General features: G+C 37.5%; 2 protein-coding genes across 12 annotated transcripts in view; one reads left to right on the forward strand and one right to left on the reverse strand.

The window, feature by feature from the left end:
• The window catches only part of LOC133841788 (restin homolog), a 34811-nt gene extending 31753 nt beyond the window's left edge, over positions 1–3058 (reverse strand). For 2 of the 9 annotated variants that reach the window (XM_062274558.1, XM_062274566.1), the window contains exon 1: positions 2668–3054. In XM_062274558.1, coding sequence (XP_062130542.1) covers positions 2668–2956 — 289 coding nt within the window. In that variant the 5' untranslated portion in view covers positions 2957–3054. Of the gene's footprint in view, positions 1–2667 lie in introns of all 9 variants that reach the window. The other 7 variants (XM_062274549.1, XM_062274541.1, XM_062274522.1 and 4 more) reach the window with 6 other exon arrangements.
• A 1397-nt stretch (positions 3059–4455) lies between these two features.
• LOC133837114 (leucine-rich repeat and calponin homology domain-containing protein) lies at positions 4456–24570 on the forward strand. 3 transcript variants are annotated; one of them, XM_062267791.1, is made up of 8 exons: positions 4456–5105; positions 15363–15880; positions 17211–17851; positions 17932–18571; positions 18629–18766; positions 20751–20828; positions 21117–22184; positions 23930–24570. In XM_062267791.1, exons 1-8 carry the CDS (start codon positions 4838–4840, stop codon positions 24146–24148), a joined length of 3570 nt encoding a protein of 1189 aa, XP_062123775.1. In that variant the 5' UTR covers positions 4456–4837; the 3' UTR covers positions 24149–24570. The 3 variants fall into 3 exon arrangements, with proteins under 3 accessions (XP_062123775.1, XP_062123760.1, XP_062123768.1); XM_062267776.1 differs by lacking the exon at positions 23930–24570 and having other exon boundaries at positions 21117–23070; XM_062267784.1 differs by lacking the exon at positions 21117–22184 and having other exon boundaries at positions 4461–5105.

Genomic DNA, 24570 nt, shown 5'->3' on the forward strand with positions numbered 1-24570 from the left:
TGAGAGAGATGAAACGGCGAGAAGTCATGAACATGTCACCTCGCTCTCTCTATCTCTATCGCTGTTGTCAAATGCGCAGTGCAAAAACTTGAAAAAAAATAAAAGCAACAACAAGTATAACTTGTGTGTCATCATCGCCTCGCCTGACAGCCACAATATAGAATACAGAATACAGAACACAAATTCAATTATGAGTGCTACATTTTATAAGCAGACTTAGTCCCCAGTTTCCCCATCCTCCGCTGTAGCAAACGCGGGTAAATGATGTGCGCCACTGTGCGGTGATTGAAGATCGGTGATCGTATAGTCTGGCTCGGGCTGCTCGGGTTTGACATTGAGTGTGATGAGAGATAAATGACAGGTACACGCAAGTGTTTCACTTCAAAGTGGCATTTATATGCCCTTTTTTGTGTGTTGAACACAGTGCGCGGCGATCACTTCATTAGAAAGTCTACGATTTATTGCGACTAGATGCGACGAGAATGTGTGTCAAAATATTTCCAAGTGAATTCCCCCAAAAAGATACTTCACACATTTCTATGTGGATCACGAAACTTTGAAGAATCTTTAGAATTTTAACATAACTATTTATCAAGTTCACGCTGCAATTTGTTAAGAACTTTCTTCACACCCAGAAAAGGTTCTATAACACTTCAATTATTTAAAATACTCAATCAAAGAGTATTTGCAACTATCTTAATTGAATATTCTACAACTTTTTCTCAATTACATTCGCTATAATTGTCTAATGAATTCATCAATCAATTCTGAGAAATAATCATAAATCATGATCGTTGTAGATCCGCAGAATAAACAAAGCTTACGAGAATCTTAAATAAATAAAAATTGCAACTCCTTAAAAGTAAAATAATTAATTTAAAAAATGAAATATTAATTTGTTGCTTAACTGATTGTCAATTAATTTTTAAAAATACAAAATGATTCTTAAATAACCTTTTAGTTTTAATTTTGTATTTTTATTCTATATTCTGTATTCTAAAGAGTATCTTTAAAGAGTATCTTAAATTCACTCTCAAAATCTCCGTTGCATTTTTGGGATTAGAGAGGTAGAGCTTTTGGAATTGGAAACGCGATACTGTCGCGGGGCTTTTGCGCTTTGCGGTTGCAATGAAATATCAATTGAATGGAACGAGGTGTAATGGAAGACGACGCGAGAGGATTGATCGGGGCTCGATCGACTAACATAAATAAAACTACGCGTGAATATATATGGGCTATTAGGTCGATCAATGTACGTAAGACGATCTTATATGGAGCTGCGGTTTGGCACAATTACGTGAATGAAATGTGTCTGTAGACGCCTCCATGTGGAGCATGGCTTAATTAAATTGGTAGCCGCATTATTTAATTGGCCGCAATGAATTGAACTCTACTCTGCAATCATGATGAGTTAAGCAAGCTGCGTGGGCGGCGATAATTGCTCTCAACTGTCAGACAATCAAACAGAAAACAGACGAAGAGACAAGCCGTCTGGCAAGAGAGGTAAACAATTGAAATTTGTGTTTATTTGTTTGCTTATCATCGTCTGCTGTGAGATTTAATGGGTAAATGAGCGGATTCATTTGTTTACAAATAAAACAGTTGAAGTGCCAATTGCTGTTGGTCAACTTTTCAATTGAAATGAAGTTGACGTGCCTCCTGATTTCATTTTGTTATTTCTTTATAATTGCAATTTGCATTACAGTCTCTTTTTGTTTGCACTTTTTTATAGCTGCAAGTTCATTGAAGTCCAATTTACTTGGCAATTGTGTGAGTGGCTTTTGCTTTATGAAAGGGGAGAAAACAATTGCCGCGAAAAGTGTGGGTGCGTCATCGTTCGGATTAGATCGTTGCATTTGCAGCTGTCGTCTAGTGGGTGTTATGGCTAAAACCAGACTAACAGCACTTGGACTAGCTGAAACCGGAATTATGGGCAACTAGTGACTGAGCATGAGTTTTTAGAGATGGGCAAACTTTGCACCCTTAAAATCGAATGAAAATAAATATTGGAATCCAATTCTAACTCCATGAAGTCGATAATAAAATATAACAATATTTAAGTCAGGCTATCAAATTTAGTAATAACAGTATTTATAGTTTCCAAAATATGCAATTTAGTCCGAAAGGTTAGATATTCTAAAAAAGATATTTAGTAAAGAAAGATTTAGGAAAGATAGTTTAAAATAGATATCAGCGTACCAAACAATTCGTAAGAAAAGAAATCCACTATGGTAATCCAACTGTAAAAAATGTGATTCGACAATAAGATTTACAAAGGACGATCATAATAATCTAGTATTAATAGCAGATAAAATTAGTCTAAAATAAGAGTACTAAAGAGTTCGACAATAAGAAAAAGAATTCAGTATTATAATCTAATTGTAAAGAATCTGATTGACAATAAGATTTACAAGACTAAAATACTGTAATAATAATCAAGTATAATAGTATAAAAGATCTCCATATTAGTATAACACGAGAGACAGAAATACGGTCTTCTCTATATTCTGTTAAAATTCAGTGCCAAAAACAAGTTCACCCCTTTTTTTCAATTTCTCACGCCACATTATTTTACACTTCAACCCCTTAACCTTAAAATTTTATCCGTCACCATCTGCGTTTATCACGTGTTTAAGTAAGTTGAAATAATTGAAAGTGTGAACTCACCTCTGGGTGGAGGGCCTGACTTGGGTGTTGTGTGTGTACAACAAGGTCGCCCGATTTTCGATATTGAATTGCTGGATCCAAAATTCGAGGGCGGTCTTTGCTTGATTGAGGGTATACCCGTCACTGACGCTGCCGGCGTAGGAATATTGGAGCGATTTGGTCCTTTGGGTATTTTCGATGCTGTTCCAGGTTCCGTATCCGTTTCTGTTGCAGCTTTCCCAGCTGCAACTGGAGTTGCTGGAACTGTGGCAGCATCGCCGCCTGCTTCAATTGCTGCTGTTTCACTCATTTTTGCACTTTAACTTTTTTTGTATTTTGTATAACACTTTTTATAACACACGCGTATTAAAAATGTAAAGCGATAGAAAAATTTTGGAATTTTTTTTTTGCAACTGGCAAAATAAATGCGAAGAAATATATAAATAATTTGAATGCTGATCACTTACCTTTCTAAACGTCGTCTACTCAAATAAAGTAATTATATTTTTTGGTAATTTTTCGTTGGATTTTCGTCGCACCTAGTCACACTGTGCAGCCAATTGACGTTTTGGCGCGTACACAGGCTATCTCATTCGCACTCGCGACAGCTTGCGCACACACAACAAACAGCTGATTGTGAGCTTTTTTTCTTCTCTCTTATTTTCTGCAGCTTGAAAAAAAACAAACAATAACCGCTGCTTAGCCACCGCTGTTGTTGTTGTTGTTGTCGAATTGGTTTTGATTGGTTTTCGGTGTGACCGCGCTTTAAAGATATAATTTGAAAAATGCGGAACTGATGCTGGCAGCGTTATGACGCCTTGAATTAATTATTTATGCATATTTTACACAGCCACAAAACTCGCACACACACACAAACGCACTAAATCACTAAATGGCCACTTATTGAATCTAATGCTTGTTGTTGTAAGATCACACGAATGCACACCGAGCGTATTGGGAGCAGAACGTTTCTCGTTTTTTTTTTATTGGTGGTTGTTGTTGTATGCAGCCCGTTTGCTTGACACAGTTTCGAACGCGTCGACAACGCTACTGCTGCTGTCGTTGTTTAAGCGACTTGAATGCGAAACACTGCACTACAGCGTACCGAGAGTGTTACGAAAACGAATTGAAAAACGCGTTTAAATTAATTTAAACATTTTTCGATTTACTATGAAATTTTTTTATTGTTGCCTGCGTTGGAATTTTTGTTGTTGTTGCACTGGTTCGGGTGAAGACCGCAAACGCTATTGGCTAAAAATGCCTAAGGTCGAAAAATATACCAAATATACCACTGTGTTCTTGTTCAAGGGCTGGTTACACATTGTTAGGGATGGGTACATTTTCGAAAAAATAAACATGAGAATGCCGCAACCTTTGAATTGCAGACTTTTTTGGTAACAATAATAACAAATAAATTTTAAAACGAAAACTCTTAGGATACTTGACAACTGTTATGAAATGTTACTTATATATATTTAAAAAAAAACCCGAATGCTAGCTTTTAATACCAGAAATTTTACTAAGGGAGCTAGTTGAGTAAACTACAAGTATTCGTCTATCAATAAAAAGCTTCATGTTTTCTTTATCGATTTCTTAATTAAAAATGCAAACAAAAACTTTCCTGTTTATGCTGAAAGGAAAAAAAAAAAAGAGTAAAAATTATTTGTAATTTTTAAAATTTAAAATTTACGAAATAAATTTTAAAATAAAAAAACAGCTGTTATACAAAATACCATAGAAAAATACCTAGTAAAATGCTTGGCGTTTTGCCACAATGTCTGGCTGGTCACTCAGTTGCTACGAGCAGTTAGTATTTTTTTTGATTTCGTGCCGTGCGTTTGCGTTTTTGGTGCTACACTCCGCTCGCTTTTTGGTGTTTTGTGTTTGTGTATGAGCGCGCTCGCGTGTGTGTGTGTGAGCAGCGAAGAAAGAAGCCGCACAGGAAAATCCAATTCTTGGAAATCGATCTATCGTTATCAATGAGTTTTTAGAGCTCTGTTCGGTTGGGAAAATGCCAACAACTTTAACGCGTCTCGCACGTCTGTGAGAGTTCGAAAAAGCCGTTGGCTTGTTGTTTTGTTGTCGTCTGTTTGTTTGTTTGTGTGCGCGACGCGCTACCGCCAGCGTCGCTGCTACCACGCCCACACCTACACACATACACACTTAAGCAGACACACGCACATACACCAGCATGGCAGCCATGGTGTATAAACGCCTACAGATAGCCAGCATTGGTGGCGGAGGCGCCGGCAGCGGCGGTGGCCTGACGGTTTCCACCAACTCACCCGCCTCGATGGCCGGCTCATCACCCATGCTGGGGCACTCGCAGCTGACGCGCTCGCTGGAGCGCATCCTGGAGGAAGCGCATTTCAGCGGCGAACTTATACTGACCAATCGCAAGCTGAAGGACTTTCCCAAAATGGGCAGCAAATTCAGTTTAACGGATACCGTCATTGCAGGTGCGTGTATGCTAATTAATCTACCACTCTTCTGCTGCCCCACTCTGGTCACACTTGGGACAGCTGTGGGCGCGGCTGTCGTCCAGCATAATTTGAATTTCTCCTTTTGTCTTTCTTTGTACCAAAAAATAAAATAATCGATAATTTGCAGCAGCCCAGCCGCATGTGCATGCTCACTGCCACGCTCTCTCTCTCTCTCTTTCTCACTCACTCTCACTGAACAGCAGGCACTGGTGGCTCTCCCTTCTTAGCCGGCTGCGTGTGAGTCGAGTTATTACCGTTTATTGCGTTCGCACGCACTTGCTGTGTGGCTAGCTGCATCTCGCTCGCTCTACGCTTGACTCCCTTTGGCATATGCCAAGGACAGCAATAATTATTGCAGCTGTTTTCCGTTTCGCTTTTTGCCATTTTTGCAGTTTGCACTATTTCGTCTGCTGTTGTTGTTTTTTTTTTCTTCCTTTTTTTTTGGGTGGGTTTTTGGTCTGCGTTTTCACTGTGTGTTTGTGTGTGGCGTGTTTCAAGTTCAGCCAACTTTCGTTTTTGTTGTGCCCGAAAAATGCACTCTACACACACACACAGAGAGAGACACACACAGACAGACTCACACGTATAATTTATCACCCACACACACACCCCACAGTTAACCACCCTGCTGAATGAAGCATCTGTTTTAATAGACGTGCCGCATCGATTTTCAGCTGTGTGTTCAGCCTACCTTTTGCTCCCATTTCCTTTTTAAGCTGTTATTCTTCTTTTTAGAAATCAGATTATGGATTATGTATTTATGTATATTATAAAGTATCAAAAAGTCTGATTTAATAAAAAAAAACTAAGAAAATCATCAAAATATGTATAAATAAGAATTAAATTTTTATTAAACAAACGAAATCAGAAAATAAATCTATTTTTTTTTGTTGGTTTCTTCAATAAAATTAATAATCTTTACGTTCCTAAGGGATAAACTGTTCAAAATGAAATAAAACATGAAAATTTCAGAATTTATCGTATTTATGGGGAAACCTCAATGGTTTTTTCTCTATACACAATTTACTTCTGGAGTACAATAAAAACTGATAAGGCTTATTTAGCTAAGGAATGCAAATTACTTGTATTTTATCGCTACTTTTTCTAGTTCTTTTTATGCTTTATTTCTTTGCTGGTTTTCTATTATAGAATTATTGCTTTTTGTTGGTCCTGTTTCCCCAACAGTTCGTGAGAAAGTTGCGCCACAGTGGCTCTCGAAATCAATTTGCTATGCGAAGCTGAAATCGTGACTTATTTTCTCGAGATTCTTTTTAGCGCCTCCCCCGCAGTATTTTTTTGTTGCTTTTTGTTGTTTACTGTTTGCTTCCGGCATTTTCCCAATTAAGTTTTGTTTGTGGTTCAATGCGTTTTAGCAGCACTTCAATTGAGTCATCAACGTTGAAGAAGAGAGCTCAAAGAGCTGTTTGTGAAGGCGTGACTAATTAGCAATTAAACGAGTTGCCCCCTTTTTTGATTTCGTTGTTGGTGTGAAGAGCACAGCACATCATTAAGATGCCATATTTGGATATGACTAAAATATTTGTATGAATTTATTGCAAACAAGGCAAAGTCAAAGACTGCAACCCCAAAACAAAATGGGAGAAAATGGCCAAGAGACCAAAACACCGGGCGGGTTTTGTTCAAGTTGCTGCGAAAAGAAATCAATGAGAGCGCTCTATAAGGAAGGTAATATTTTTTCTTCTTTCTTTCGCTTTCGCAACCCCCAAGGCGGCTGTTGTTGTTGGGTGTTGAATGAAGGTTTTTACTTTTTGAGGGGGAGCCATTACTTATTTGGCAGACTGTCAACGTTTCCTAAAACCATTTGTTGTTGTGGTCTCGGTCTCAGTTTCTCCCCCTTTCCATCTCTTTCTCTCCTCTTCCTGCTGCTGGGCTGTCGCACGTGATTGAGACGCACGTCACGTAAATCAAACAAAGCCATGAGAAATGAGAAGACTGCATCAACTTGGCGACGTGCAGGAAATTGTTTAAAATAATTGCAAGTTGCAAACTGGAAGTCAAATGCAGCTGCCAATGCAACAATGAAACCTGCAGCAGCAGCAACAGCAACTAAAAATAATGGTAGTAGCTGCCAGTGTTGCTGTGCTGCAACAATGTCATTGACAGCTGCGCAGAAGTAGCTATGCAAATAGTAGCATCATAAAAAGTAGCAGCAGCTTTTGGCGTTGACAGCTGCGCAGAGATGCTGCTGCCAGTGTTGCTGCGCTGCCAAAACTAGGAATTTACAACTACTAAGAGAGTTTGGCAAACAAAGCAGCTGAGTGTGTGCTGTGAAGAAGGAGATGGGGACAGCAAATAAGACAACTGTCGTTTGTTTGTGTTACTGTGTGTGTATCTGTCATAGTTGTTGTTCCCCTTTTTCTTGCTGTTGTAATGTGTAAATCTCAAACGACAGCTTTGTTGCTGTTTTTATTATTATTTGTTGCTACACCATAAACGCAGGCAGAACGACGCCATGCCAGAGAGAGAGCGAGATGGAGTCAGAGAGGAAGCGACGCCGTCACGTAGTCTGTCTGTCCAGACAGTGAATGTCAAACTGTGACGGCATGTTTTGCATGCGCAATGAATGAGAATGAAGAACTAGAGATGACACATTGTGAGCACTGATCGCAGCTCGTGCGTGACTTTTTCAATTTTTCATTTTGTTTATTGAATTTTTTGATTATGTTTTCGTTTTTAAAGAGAAATGATCCTTGTTCGCTCATCGTTTTGTTTATCTCAAGTTAATTGGGCATTATGCGCGAAATGATTGATATAAATTTAGATAATTCGCGCACTCTGACGGCATTTCTATCTATAGCGCATTTCTAAGAGATTGAGGGCATTGCATGGTTACGAATGCAAACTTGACACACAAAAAGAGCATTCATCGAGTCAATTTCATTAATTCATAGCAATGTAAGTGTAAGCAATATTTAATGCCACAGCCAAAGTGTGGCAACCAAAAAGCAGCAAACAGCAGCAATGCCGAGGCATAAACAATTTATGTAGTTTAATTGCTGAGCATAGCACGCGCACACCAATACAAACAAACACACACACACATACACACACACTCTCGCCTCTTTGCCACAAAACAATTACGTTTATGCGATGAAATTGATGAATTTCGCAATCAATAAAAGCTGAAAATAAAATGGGAGCTGCCAACAATAATTTATATTGCTTTACGACCTAAAGGCTTAAGAAAACTACTTGGAAATGCAGTAAAAATCAAGATTAAGCTTAATTGGTTATAATTCAGATTGAAAAGTTAATGAATTCAACTTTTTAATCTTTTTAGTTAATGATTTCAACTTTTCAATTTGAATTATAAATATATAAGCTTCATACGAATAATACTGGTAAGCAACAGATAATTTTATATAGCTTTTTATAGTTGACAGAGATTAAACATTAATGTTTGATTTGAAATATGACAAATAATCGTGTAAATGACTTTCAAATGTTGTAACTCATTAAATTCATGCGCCATTCAAATTCATTAAGTAAACCAATAATACTGATAATAAAAGTATTTAGTTTGCTAATTAAAAAACATTTATAGCATCAGAGATTTATTAATCATAATTCTAATCATGTAAAGAAAGTCGTAAAATGAAAAGTTGAATTTATTATTCAAAAGATTACTGATAATAAAAATATTTATTTTGAATTATGAATTACAAATAGCTTCATTTAGACGTTTGCTCACAATTATGACAAATTGTAATGTCAGCCATTATTGATAGAAAGATAACATTCGCTGTTAATATTGAACTTTTAACATTTTGTGTTCATCGCATAAACATTAGAACTGCTCAACGCGAGACTTGAGCTACAGCAGCTGGTATCAGCTTACAGCGACTGCAAATAAATTAAGGGCAATAGCCACAACAACAAAAATAACAACAAAAACAATAACAAGAATAATAATAGCAACAACAAAACTAACAACAACTACAACAACATCGAATTAAAAGCGCGCCAGACATTTTGTGTGTTTGTTTGCCTATGGAAAATTGTAAACTTGGCACAGCTGTTCCAGTTTGTTGGCTGGAAAATGCTGCTGGCTAAGCGGAAAAGCCACTCGGACCGAAACTGGGGAAAATTCATCATCCACAACAACAAAACAACGAACGCAACGATTGCCATCGGATATGCCTCAATTGTTTAAATATTTACTTTGTTAGTTGTTTAATGTAGGCAAACAAAAAGTTGTTCTCGTTGTTGTTGTAGTTGCTTTCTAAGTTTACATTTTGATTAAATGGGAAATATGCGAGAAATTGCAGAGCACCAAAATAAACAGAGAGAGAATGTGTTGAGTGGCAGTTAAGTGGAAACAGCGGGGGGAGAAAAAAGAGAAAAAGGGGCTGGGCTTCAATTGCAGCGATTTCTTTCATGAGAAATCGAAGCGGGAATTATTGATGATGAAGTTGTTGTTGTTGTTGTTGTTACGATTGAAGAGCATATGGACTTTGTGTGTATTCTCAGCTGCGTATTTGCAATTCAATTTAACGCTGAGATAAGCAACGAGTCCAAAGCTCTCTTACATAGAACATTAACAAGAGCCTCAAAGAAAACTGTTGTCAGTTGATTTCTTTGTCGAATGTTGAAATGTAATAAATATGTTACGATTGATAATCTTGACTATAAACTTGCAAATTAAACATTCATTTATAAATAGTTGTAGTAAATTGCAGCTCGACTTAATACCGTATTCATGGTTCAAGGATGTAGTAAATTACTATTTAATTTTGGCTTGAATTAGGTCACTGAACCGTTTTTCTATTTATGCTAAACCGGTTCAAGGATAGTTGAAAACAACAGACATCAGCGATGTTGTGCTTAATATGCTGCTAAACCGATTTGCAAGCTACAACGGAAATTTCACTGAAAGCAAATCGGATTACATACGAAATGCTTCTGAACCGCTGCTGAACCGGTTCGGAATGTAAAAGCTACATGCTCTTTACGCTTCGTTGGAACAAATTAACCTAATTATCATTGTGTTTATATTATAAATAGACAGCTGACTCTTGTCTTTTTCATTTAGTTTTTATAGAATTCCAAATGAGATGCACTTCTTTTTTAATCTGCAACAAACCTCTCACTAATAAACAGAGAATAGTTTGTAGATTTATGCTGTCTATTCTCAGGGAAAAAAAACTATCACATTTAAGTTAATCAAACCCAAAACAAATGTAAAATTAAAGTCAACAAATACATTCTTAAATAAAGAATATTTCTAGATTTGCTATTCTTAAAATGATATATTTTTTAGAATCAGAAAAATGTATTAGTTCAAGAATATATTTTTATATTTAATAATTGGTAAAACTACATTCTCTATTACTTTTAAAATTCGAAAAGTTTTCAATTTAATGATTGTTATTCTGCGCAATTTTGCCCTCTGAGTAGTTAGAAGAAATTGCCAAAAATAAATTCATAAATAAAGTCGATAGTAGATACTTATAACGCAATTTATCTCTCTGTGTACTTAGAAAAAGAATACAACAAATAAATTTCTAAACTAAGTCAATAGTTTGAGAACAATTCTAGTTTTTCCATACTTAAATTATATGTGTTTTTTTTTTTTTAAATTTTAATTAATGAATGAAACTATGTTTAAATTGACTACAGAACACAATTTTCATATTTATTGTGGGATGAATAAACTTTAATATAATGATTTCTATTCTAGTTGTTAGCTCGTCATTTCTCTCTGTGTACTTGGCAGACAGCTGGCTTCAATAAGTTTCCTGCAGTTAAGCCACAAAGGAAGTTAAATGAACTAGCTGGAATTTCTGTCACTTTGTTAGGCTTACCTCAACTACATTCATCATCGGTTCAATACTCTGATAGCTCGCCTTATTTAGACTAATTGCTGGATGTGACCATATGCAATTCTTGGCCTTATCTATTAGGCAAGTCACTTGGCGAATGCGCCTTAAAAGGTTACGACTGAGCAACGGGAAACTTGGCATGTGGCCCTTCATTGTTTCTCTCTCTTTTTTTTATATTTTGTGTAGCATTATGAATCATAATGCGAAGCGTGCGTCGCGTCAACAGCGAAAGCAATAAAATTGAGTAAATTAATTTCAATAAATCCATCAATAGCCACAGCAAGAAACTGCCTGGCGGTTAGGGGGCAGACAGGGAGTAGTGACGAAGTAGTTCCAAATTGAGAGACCCCTTGGGACATCTAAAGTGTGTGTGTGTGTGTATTGAGTGGAGTGCGGAATGTGGCGCCATCAATTTAATTTTTTGTTGCTTCCGTTGACGCCCATTAAAAGAGTCTCCCCCTGCCTCTTCTCTCCCTTTCTAGCCTGTCCCTTGCGTGTGGCTTTATCCTGGGCTGCACCCTTGTGTCTTGTGTATATATATGAGTAATTCGGGGTAATTGCCGTTTGCCTCACTCTGTGGCAACTATGCAATATTTATGAGCTCTGTGGCTGCGCAGGTGTGGTTACTCTATATTGCTCTCTCGCTCTCTCTCTCTATCCCTCTCAACGATCCAATTTCGAATTTTGTTTGTCGCGTCAGACACTCAACAACAAAAAAAGTGTGTGCATAAAATTGTGATTTATTTTACACGTTTCATTTTTTTGCGAATTGTTTTGTGGCGCATTGCGTTGTTGGCCACCAGCCAAATCAAAGACCCAGAGAGAGATAGAGAGAGAGAGAGAAAGAGATAGAGAAGTGCCTTGCCCGGGGCATAAAACAAAGTCTGTGGCCCAGTTAGTTGTTTTAGTCCGTGTCTCTGTGCTCGGATGCTGCTGCGAGAATCCAATTTCCGCAATAGAAAAAAAAAAGAGTTTGTCTGCATTGAAACTGATAACTTGCCTGCCTCGAGGGTTGATAATGAAGTCCTTGACACATCCTGTTGCCAGGCAAAAGTTTATTCAACCTGTGGGTGCAGCACACACATAAAATGCAACAGCAGCAACAACTGCAAACAAAAAAGCAACAAGCAGTCAGGCAAATGCAGCCATTGCCATCTTAAGCGCTGCCTTTGTCTGACTTTGTTCCTTTTGTATATTAAAGGGGGGGATTTAGGAGGGGGATGGAGGAGGGGAAGACTTAACTTCCAACTAATGCGAAGCCATAGCGAGAATCTACACAAGCCGCACCCCATATGCGACAACGTTTTTTTGTTGCACCGAGAAAACATAAAGCAATCTTCACTTGACGTAGGTTGAGGAGTCACTGAATGTGTGCGTAAATCCCAACAACAACAACTCGCAACAACAACAAACAACGGCTGTCGTCAGCCAGTTTTAATGTTCCGAGTTGCTGTTGTTGTTGCTGTTGTGAGTGCCTCGCGAGTGAAGTCTTCAAGTGGCGACTCGCTGATGGATTGCAATTGGGGCTTTTTGAAATACACGCTTTTACTTCTGGTTTTCAGCGTGTGTTGCATAAGACTCGAGTCGAGTGTCTAATGAATATTTGCAATTTGCCGAACCGAGTTGTTCCAAAGTGGTTCCAAACACGAACTAGTTCAATCGAACACTCTTAACTCGGCCACTCTATCGAAATTCAAATTCCATTTAGTTGCCCAAAACTCTTTTGTTGATAGCATCGCCAGCAGAACTTTTTATGAGCGCCTGTTTTATAGGCTCTGAACTAGTTTAAAAGGTCACTAAACAGACACCCAACACTTTTAATTACTTGACTAAACTAAAAACATTTGTAAGGTTGATATAATACAATTCAACAAGGTTTCTTTTCTAAAAGAGTTCGTTAAGAGAATAGCTTTTGATCGCGGAGCACTTATTGAAGAAATAGAATAGAAAGCCTAACTAAAAAGTAGTTTTAACTTGATTACTATTAACATATTATTTAAATATCAAAATATATTAAGTTATTCTGAAAATATTGAAATATATTTATATGTTAACAGTAAAAAAGTTAAATCTACGTTTTAGTTAGGCTTTTATTTCTTCAAAAGAGGTTTCTTTTCTGTGATAAATTTGATGTGGTTTGATTACACCAACTAGAAATAAAAACTGTGTATAGAAATGATTTTTTAAAAGAAGATTGCTTACAACAATATGAAATATATGTATGTAGTAATAATCTTTTTTTATTTTGATAAATATATTTCATAAAATATAATAATAAAAACAATATGAAATATAGAAAGCAATATTTTGATTATCATTTATTTCGAGTATTACTATATTTCATATTATTTTTATTGATCTAATTTATTTCTACACAACTACAAATTAAAAAAAAAATTAAACTATCCTTTCCAATAAAATTTCATTTAACTATTTTGCTTATAAAATTTATTCCTTTAGCTATGAAAACATATTTTGCATTATTCTAGCATTCAAATAGTTACCTTTAACTTCTCACATAATTTTTCAATTATATTCCAAACTATTCTCTAGAGTCAATGTATTTAGGTTGAGGTTTAAACACATGCTTTATTTGTTTAAGCAAATTCGGACAATTGCTCCCAAAGGTGGGAACTGTAATTAATTTCACATAGTAGTTATATTATTATGCTGTGTTAATTTAGTTTACTTTTGCTACCTTGATCATTTGCAACTCCAACGACCTTTAAAGAATTGTTTGTTAGGTTTAGCTTTAGCCAACTTTCTTGGCATTCTATAAATATGTATGTATCCTAGTAAACCTTTATTTAGTTTGCTTCATTGTTTGCTTGCACATTCCTCCACTTGCTCAAATTAGAGTGGCTTGTAGCTCCCACTCGACTGTTTGTTTTATGGCACTTGAATTACATAATTTTATGATGCTGCACCTAAACACGTAGGTGCCCATTTTCCTCTTGTTTTTCCCATTGCCCATTGCCCATTCGCATTCCCACTCTCAGTTTACTCCAATTGTTTGCACTATTGTAGCAGCAAACTTTACGCACAATTTCGTGTATACAATAAATTTTGGTTGAGTGTAATTTTTATACCTGCTCATCATAGGAAAAAAAGGTATTATAAGTTTGTGCCAGGAAGGAGGAAATGTATGAAACAGTCAGAAGGAAAAAAATAGGAATAATAACTACAGCCTCATTACTTGGTAGATATAAAACTCATAAGTTAATTAGGTAATCTGGTATATTTGCTACTCTATGGTATATTGTTATACCAAATATACCTTATCGTATATGTGATATTTTGTACTTTATGGTATATTTTGAATGTTGCGGTATATTGTTATACCAAATATACCTTATCGTATATTTCAGTAAAAATTCGGTATATTAATTGAGTATAATTCAATAATATGGCAAATTTTGGATGTTGCGGAAGATTGTTATACCAAATATACCTTATCGTACATGTGGTATATTTTCTATTATTTAGTATATTTTGAATGTTGTATATTTTCTACTCTATAGTATATTTTGAATGCTGTGGTATATTGTTATACTAATTATACCCTATCGTATGTGTGGTATGTTTTGTACTTTAGGGTATATTTTTACGTTGCGGTATATTGTTATGTGGTATATTTTATACTCTTATGGTATATTTTCAATGTTGTTGTATATTGTTATACCAAATATTCCTTATCTTATAGGGTGTATATTTTCAATGTTGCGGTATATTGTTATACCAATTATACTTTATTGTATATGCGGTATATTTTCTACTCTATAATATATTTTCAATGTTATGTAATACCGAATATTCCTTATCTTATAGGAGGTATATTTTTTACTTTATGGCATATTTTCAATTTTGTGGTATATTGTTAAACCGAATATACTTTATCGGCTGCAATTCGGTATATTAATTGAGTATATTTCAATCATATTACCGCTTCCACAGTTTTGCTTTCAATGAAAATAAGCATCGGGTACCTCACAGTCGATCACACTTGACTGAAGCTTCCTCACTCGGTTTTGTTTTTTTGCGTTGCCGCTTAACCGCTTGCCGGCCACATTGTCTGCTTTTGGGGCACACACTTTAGTGGCTCCCTCGTTTTGTTGTTTGCGCTCATTTTGCATGCAAATTCATTTAGTAAATTAATTGCCCATTCCACGGCGCTTGTTCCCACTTGCTCCACCGGGCAATTGCCGAGCAGATTGAGGTCATGCGCTCCAGTGTGCGTGGCAAATGAAACGCCCCAAGGCGGGAGTAAGCCGCTCCACATATACACTAATGTATTTACTCTCTCTCCCCCAAAGAGAAATAAGAATACAAAGCAGGGGTGCGTTTTGGTTCCTCCCAATTAATGTCACAGTTTTTTCTCTCTGTTTTACAGATCTGTCCCGAAATAGATTCTGTGAGCTGCCCGAGGAGATCACAACGTTTGCGTTTCTGGAAACATTGCTGCTCTATCACAATGCCATACGCAGCATACCGGAGTCGGTGAAGCAGCTGTCCTCGCTGACGTATTTGGATCTGCGCAGCAATCAGCTGAGCTCATTGCCACGCGAAATCTGTTTCCTGCCACTGCAAGTGCTGCTCGTCTCCAACAATCGCTTGGCCACACTGCCCGATGAGCTGGGACGCTTGGATCAAACCCTAACCGATCTCGATGCCTCATACAATCAATTGTCTGCTTTACCTGTGCGTCTCGGGGAACTTCGCACACTGCGATCGCTTTCGTTGCGGAGCAATCAACTCTTGTATCTGCCCAGGGAGATCACCTGCCTGAGTCTGGTGTCGCTGGATGTGAGCAACAATCGCATCGCCAGTCTGCCGCTGGAGATCAGGCACATGAGCACTTTGGTCGAACTGCAGCTGGAGAACAATCCATTAACTGCGCCCCCCGCTAGCGTAAGTACAAAGGCAGACAATAGTTGTGATAAACAAACAGTAAAACGTTGACCAGGCTAACCAGACTAGATAAGATAAGCTATCAACTTGAAGAGCAGCAAAAATAGCTCAACTCATGTCGTCATATTTCAACGTTGCTTTTCCATTCCTTTTCCCTACAATTACATTGTAATATATTGTTATTGGTGCTCAGTTTACCAAACAAGCATCTTGTTTGTTTGAGTTTATAATGTGATCTTTTTACAGCATGCAGTGACTTGTGAAGAAATCAATCTAGTTTGGCTGCCGATCAAATGTCTGTTGTCTATGAGCAGAAGTTTTCAATTACATTCAGTTTATGTGTGTAGAAATACATTCTTACAACTGCAAGAGGAGATTTGGGTTTATTTTAGAACGCTGTACCTTGAAATTTAGATTGATTTCTGATAGCTAATGCAAAATAAGATTGGCATGAATGAGTCCAAGTAACAAACTAGAAATATTTAATTACTAAATTGTTATGACTGCAAAAATAACTTTGAGTATATTTTAAAATATTTCCATTATCAAATTTAGATTGTTTGATCGTACTTAAAGGGTTAAAATTGATTACAGAGGCAATGAAATTAGTATTGCAAAACTAATAATAATAATGCTAAATACAACTAATAAAGCATTGCATCTTCATTTTACTAAAATTTTCTTATTCATCAGAATTGATCAGAAACGATTCTAATCAAATTCAAAAATAAATTTAAATACTTTACTATCATGATTTATTTTGAAACCCTCTTTCTATAGGGCAGAAGAAGATAAACTTTAGTATGGCTTCTTTGGCTACACTCTGGTATATTTTAATCTCTATGGTATATTTATAAAGTAGCACTTAAACGATATACCAAATATTGCCCTCGGTATAATTTAGAATTTTTGCGGTATATCCTTTGGAATATACTAAAAATAATACCGCAGTGCTGTGTTTTTTTTCAAAATGTATAGCGTGTATCTCACAGTCTAACACACTCGACTGTAGCTTTCTTACTTGTTTATAACGAATTTTAATTGAAAGATGTTTAAAAACGATTGCTGTTCGAAGTTTACAATAAATTAGGAGAGATCTGCTGCTAAGAACCACAGACAAACAGACAGCAAGAAACTAGGGATTGTAATAAAATGCCTTGAAGAATGCCACAAAAACCCGAAAAATTTGATAGATGCATTTCGGAAACTCTACTTGCGTCATTTAAAAATAGATGTAGACAAATAACTATAAATAATAATTCATTAGTGCTTACCTTGATGCACAATTCGAAGCTGTCACTAATCCTAAATTGATGCGTTTCTGTTGTAGCTCTGCATGCGTGGTTTGGTGCACGTGTTCAAGTTTCTGGAGACGCAGGCGACGCGGGAGGAGAAGGGCGCGCGTGCTGGCGGCAATTACGATGGCTACACGACGCTGCGACGTGCACCACGTCACAATTCCAGTGGCAACATGCTCGAGACGACGTCATCATCGAGTCAACGTCACGCGGCGCGACATCAAATCGATTCGGGCTACAGCACAAGCGATGGACTGGACAAACGTTGGTCGCACGATGCGCCCGGAAAATCGAAAACTGATTCGCCGCTGCATTGTGCCACATTGCCACGAGCATTGACTTCAAGTGGGAGTAGCAACACTCAACAGCAGCAGCAGCAACAACAACAGTTGCCGCTGAGCGCGGATTTGATGGATGCATCGTTGACGTCGAGCACCAGCACAATTGTGGACGAGAGTTTGACGCTGAGTGCGGGAATTTCTCCACTTGCTTCCCCTTGCAAACGTGCTTCGTCGGAGCATCTGAGCTATGCGCATTCGAATAGCTCGAGCAACAATAGCAACAGCTCGTCGCCGGATCAGGATGAGGATCTGATGCTGGATCATCAGGAGCGCAGCGTGCACGGCAGCAATGGCAAGCTCAACAAGAGTCTGAACAACATACAGACCTACAAGTAAATGCATTTTGATTAAAATTTATTTATATTTATATTTCATTTTCAATTCTAATTTACCTTTTTTTCTTGCCTTGCAGGGAGTACAAGGAAGCGTTGAAACAGCAGCGAAATCAGGAAATCAACAGCGTCTACAAGCAGAAGCATGCCAATGCCAATGACGAGGAGCAGCTGCCACGTTTGACCAACGGCTCAACGGTCACCACGTTGCCCAAGTCCATTATGAAACAGCCGAGCAGCAATGGCCACAATGGCAATAGCAACAGCAACAGCAATGGCAATGGCCAAAGCATCGGCAATGGCATCGATGATGTTGTCATACCAAAGAAACCCATACAAAAAGTGATACCGTCACGCAACACCGAGCTGATGAAGTCATCAGCATCCTCACCCACATCCTCGCCAGAAGCCAACAACGCTGCCAATTGTCTCGGCTATGTCAAGCCTCACAGTCCCATGAAGAATGGCCTCGGTGCCGTGCTCACCAACAATAATAGTAACGGAAGCAATGGCAAATTTAATTCGTCCAATGGTTCGTCGGCTGCCTCGAGCAGTGTCATCAAGTCACCTGTGAGTGCCACAAGTAAAATGGGTACAGTGAAAACACATCGCACTGTCACCTGGAATCATGATATTCCCGCTGAGAAGTTGAGCTTCACCATGCGACGCGAATTCGATCGACAGCGTGAAGAAACCGAACTCATGTCACAGCTGCGCAGCGTAAATATTTTAAATCACATTCTGTTTTGTCATTTGTTGACATCTTTTTGCTTGCAGATCATTGAGACGCGTCTGAAGATGACGCTCCCAGAGGACATTGCATCGGCTCTGACGGATGGCGTCATTTTGTGCCATTTGGCCAACTATGTGCGACCGCGCTCTGTGGCCAGCATTCATGTGCCATCGCCGGGTGTGGTGAGTTCTTAGACGAAGCATGAATACTGTGGTGCAAGGCAGTCTAAAAAAGATATGGAACAATTTGAATTAGAAATGTGAATATATGGCTTATATTAGGTTGGCCAAAAAGTCTTGCGGTATTTCCGATAGGTGTCTTTGCAAGCGCGTAGTTCTAATTCTATTTATCGAATCGGTTCATGCGATACCTTTTTGGAAAGCTCTTTTCCCGCGCTAACACGTGTTTGATTTATTGTTGTTTGTCTTGAGTCGTTCGTGAGTTATAGCGTCACAAACATGGAGCAAAATAAAGAGAAAATACGGCATATTTTACAGTACTACTACGATAAAGGCAAAAATGCAACTCATGATGCCAATAAAATTTGTGCAGTTTATGGACCCGATACAGTTTCCATTTCCACCGCACAACGATGGTTTCAACGTTTTCGTTCTGGTGCGGAGGTGGTCGAAGATGCGCCACGGTCCGGAAGGCCTGTCGTCGAAAATTGCGATAAAATCGCTGAATTGATCGAAACAGATCGGCATAGTAGCGCCGGAGCATCGGCCAAGAGCTGGGCATGAGTCATCAAACCGTTTGAAACCATTTGTAGAAGCTTGGATTAAAAAAAAAGCTAGATGTATGGGTGCCACACGACTTGACGCAAAAAAACATTTTTGGCCGTATGGATGCATGCGAATCGCTTCTGAATCGCAACAAAATCGACCCGTTTTTGAAGCGGATGGTGACTGGCGATGAAAAGTGGATCACTTACGATAACGTGAAGCGCAAACGGTCGTGGTCGAAAAGCGGTGAAGCTGCCCAGACGGTGGCCAAGCTTGGATTGACGGCCAGGAAGGTTCTGTCCAAGGTTTCTGTCCATGGCGAACGAGCTTGGTAGTCGGAAATTGACCACAAGAGAGTCCTGTGAAAATTGGCTCTCCGAGTTTTTTGCCAATAGAAAAGCGAGCTTCTATAAGAGGGGCATTATGAAGTTGGCATCTCGTTGGGAACTCGTCATCGAACAAAACGGCGCATATTTGACTTAAATCGCATTATTCTAACCAATTTTATGAACAATTGAAAATTCAATAAAAATACCGCAAGACTTTTTGGCCAACCTAATATATAAGCGCTTTATTTGTAGAAGAGTAACCAATTCATGATTTAAATTAATTATTCGTTGTTTTATAACTACGAAGGCAGCATTATTAATTCAAACTTGTTTAATGAAAATTGTTACAAACTTTTTAAATTCAAACCCATCTATGCTTATTAAATTTAGTATATAATTTAGATAGATTTGGTGCCTTAATGAGCGCTTTATAGTCTGAAGGTCAATAAAGATTTTTTTCTTTATTTCAATAAAATAATAATAAAATAAACGCTTGAATAAAGTATAGAATTGTCAGTTATTGATTCATTAAAAAATGTTGTGATTAAACTAACATTACTCTTACTTGTTTCTTAGAAAAGCAGAAGAGTTCCTTCTAAATGTTTGATATTTAAAATAATTTGTTTATAGAACCGATTGATACTATTTCTATTTAGGCAATATTTCATTTTGATTTCATATATTATTAATCCACAAATGGAATTCTAGAAGCAGGATAAAATTTCATTCAACTCTTGTGCATCAGCAATTATACGATCAAGAAGAAGTAATTACAAGTAAATTAACTAACTGATAATTTTTAACACACACATAATAATAATGTTTATAAATGGAAACTCATTTATACTCATTAAACTTATCAAATTTTGTTGTAAAGACGAATTGCTTCTTGAAGAAGTACAACAAAATTTATTCTATTGACTTAGTAATTGGTTTATTTTAACACTCAACTTATTAGACAACAACTTTTGAAATCATCAAGAAAAATATAATACGAATATAAACGATTATAGAAATGTATTTATATTGCCAAGCACCACAAATGTTTTCTTTGCTGCGCTCTATATTATTATATCTAAAGTTCAATTAATCTAATTCCCTTTTGTTTTTAGAACAAACTTTCGATGGCGCGCTGTCGACGCAATGTGGATAACTTCCTGGAGGCGTGTCGTCGCATTGGGGTGGATGAGGTGCGTATACGTGATATATTACCCTAAGTCTAAGTTGATCCTAGTTAAATACGAGTCGAGTCGAGTCAATTGAGAATAGTTTAAACAATATAAAAATGGTTGTGGAACAATTTTGAAAATGCTTAAGCTTTCCCGCCTTTGCTTAACGTAGACTGTTTTTTCGTAGTAATTAGTTTGTAAGTGACCCTTGAACCCATTTGTCATTTACCCCTTCCCTTCCCCCCTTCCCCATACATACACTACTTTGATGAATGATGCATAAAAATCTGTTATTGGTGTTGGTTGCAGGAGTTGATTTGCTCCTGTGCAGATGTTGTGCCACAACAAAGCAGCAACGGCAGCAGCGAGCAGCAACGCGCTGACGATGACTATGATGCTGATGTGTATGTCAACGGCAGCGACAGTAGCAACAGCAACAGCAACAGTAACAACAACAACGTTGATAACAATGCCAATGGCCAAGTGCCAAATGCGGTGGCTTTGCTGCGCACAGTTGCCGCACTGATTGCCCTCGATGCGAATCCACATCATCAGCATATGCGCTACCTGCAGCAGCAGGAAGAGTTGCAGCTGAAGTTGCAACAATTGCAGCAACAGCAGCAGCCGCAACCAAATTTGCTTGTTGGGCAACATTTTGAGCCAGAGCAAATACACAAAGTAAATGCACAAAACTCCTCCTGCACCAAACAGCCAGAACAGATGCAGCAGCAAGTAGAAAATGTATTGTATGAGAATTGTGAGTTTATCAATGGCAAGGAAGCGCATATGTCTGATGATGCAACAGTAGCAGTAACAACAATCAAGAGTTGGCTCTATGAGCCACAGCAATACCATCAACAACAACGTCAGCAACTGGGCACAGTGGGGCAATTGTTGCGCACAGCGAAGCAAAAGACATTCGAGAAGATCAAACAGAATTTGATCAGTCCGCATGGCCAGCATAGTTTTCAATTGAACAACAACACGCATCGCACGCTGCAGACAATCATTGAGCATGAGCACGATGTGGCCGCCGCTGGACCGGCAGGACACTATCAGCTAATAGACGAGAAGCAGCAGCAACAACAACAGCAGCAGCAGCAACAACAACAGCAGCAGCAACATCAACAACAACTGGAAACATCTTTGAATGTGATTAAACCGCTGGCGAAGCGAATTGAATTCTTCGAACAGAAACCCAAGCTGGAGGTGTTTAGCATTTGTCGCCTGGACGAGCAATCGCAACATCATCAACAGCAGCAGCCAAAACTGGAGAAGCTAAAGCAACATGAAGCTGGCACTTTGTTGCTTAAACACGATTCACATACGCTGACAATTATATTATCCTGCGTCTTCATTGCCACATTTTTGTGGCTTGTCTTCTTCCCATTGCCCGGCTAGCAATGGCGACAACAACAACAACAATAATCATAGTTCCCATTAGCTTTTACTGCCTTTATGTATTGCCAATAGTTTTTATTTTGTATTTGCAGCTTTTATTGCCGCTTATACTAATCGATACACACATTATTTAACTCTAGTAGTGAGTTCTTTTGAGGCTGCTATCAACAATTGTATTATACCCTAGGCTTTAGCTGTAGTCTTTTCGCACACACATTTTTGGAGGCATTTATACAACAACAACACAAAAAAAAAACAACCCAAAGACTAAGAAACATATTCCCCTATATATTCATAAAAATCATTCATTATTCACTATTAAGTTACAACGAACTATATAACATACTATATACATATATATTGACTTGATTTGAGTTCCATTTTGTGCTAGTGAAAGGAAAGAAAGTGAGAGAGAGAAAGTTAACCAGAGTTACCAGTGAAAGAGTTTAGTTGTTAAGCAAGGTGAACAGGCAAAGAGCGTTGTACGGTTTTAACTGAGGCAGGGACACAAACAAAATAGTTTATAGCTATAAACAATTCTAGATAACAAATCCAAAACACACACACAAACATTCTCTTCAATAGCGCACAAAATACATTTTTAAGCAAAGTTCTTCTCAACGCACAAACACACAACTAAAAAGAAAAACCAATTCACAAAAATAGTGCCTTTGACTTGCGACGATAGTTGGCAGTCCTAATCAGCTATATAACATAATATATATATACACACATTCATCACACATCTCTAAAGCAATATTTCATGACTAAAAAACAAGGTTATATATAATTTATACTAATTGAAACAAAACTGAGTGTGAAACCGAGTGCTTCTTTTTTGTAATGACTATAAAAACAAAAACCATGTATTATGAAATTAACTGAGAAATTACATTCCTAACATACAATATAACATACATATTTAATTTACCTAAGTCTATATTCAAATGTATATTCATATGCTGCATAAGTACTTAATGAATTCTCGACGACAAAGCTAATCAAATTTCTACAAGAAACATCGCATTTATATATTGTACTTAAAACGAGAAACGAGTCGAAAAATACGAAAATGAATAATCATATATGTATACACACACATATTTATATTTTGTCTAACAAAATTGAGAAAACAACATTCAGGCAGACCTATAAGAAATGCATTAAAAATATACAAAATACACTTAGTTCGCATAGATCATTAATTTTTATAAACAACATTTAAAGACCAGATATTTATGCCCTAATATAATACTAAAAACTTTTCGACACTGTAAACCGAAATGAAAAACAATCAAAATATTGAATCTACATACATAACATATTTATTATGAGCCAAACAACAAGCAAAGTTGCATTTATTGTAAGAGAAGAGCACAAAATAATAATGCTAAAATGCGGCCCAGTCATTGAAACCAAAACGAAAAAAAACTGTTGCATTTATTGTAAGCACAAAGAACAAACAAACACTATATATATACATATATGAGAATCAAAGAAATATATATGCGTAAATACTATATATCAAACAAAAAGTTGGCTGAAAAACGTAATTTTCTTTGCTGCGCAGTTTGAGAGTCACTGTGCTGGGCTAAGTCAAGACACGTATCGAAGGCATTTGTGACAGTGGCTGTCAAACTGTTGGCAGTTGTAAACTAGTTGAATTTTCTTCACTTTGCATTATTAATAATGTGCTTTCATCTATTCTATTTGATACACAGAATCTAATTTGCTGCGCTGCCGATGTGCTAGAGGGAAAAGGTGCTGTCCAGGTGTCCATCACGGTGGGTGAACTCTTTCGATTGCATGGCAGTGGCTTGGTGGCCAGCAGCAACAATGGCAGCGGCAGTGGCAGTGGCAACAGCAGCGGGGCAGCCACACCAACCAAATCACCGACCAGAACAACACGTGCCACACTGTCACCCACACCTCTAGTCTAGAATTGAGAGAGAGAGCAGGAGGGAGGAATGCAGCAAGGACGAAGGAACGTGAACCAAATGGATAATACTTGCTAAACTACTTATATCGAGGGTTTCCTGCACAGAATGTTGTGAACAAGTTAAACAAGTTGGCCCATACATTTATTTTGTTGTATTTGTAGACAAGTTACTTTTAGCTATGTCATTTGCTTTGTTAAAACTTCATTTAGGCATGTAGTTTATTTATTTATGTAAATACACATACACACACACACACAATGAAACCAAAACAACACAAACAAACACACACATTCAATACCAACGAATTTGAGTTACGAGTCACAAGGAAAAAGAGAAAAGTATTTATTAAATTTGTCATATTATGTATTAGTTAATTACATAGACTGGGTTGTGCGAGCACTGCATCTCAAACTGTATGTTAA

This window comes from Drosophila sulfurigaster, chromosome 2L (assembly GCF_023558435.1).
Source record: "Drosophila sulfurigaster albostrigata strain 15112-1811.04 chromosome 2L, ASM2355843v2, whole genome shotgun sequence".
NCBI classification, from domain to species: Eukaryota; Metazoa; Arthropoda; class Insecta; order Diptera; family Drosophilidae; genus Drosophila; species Drosophila sulfurigaster.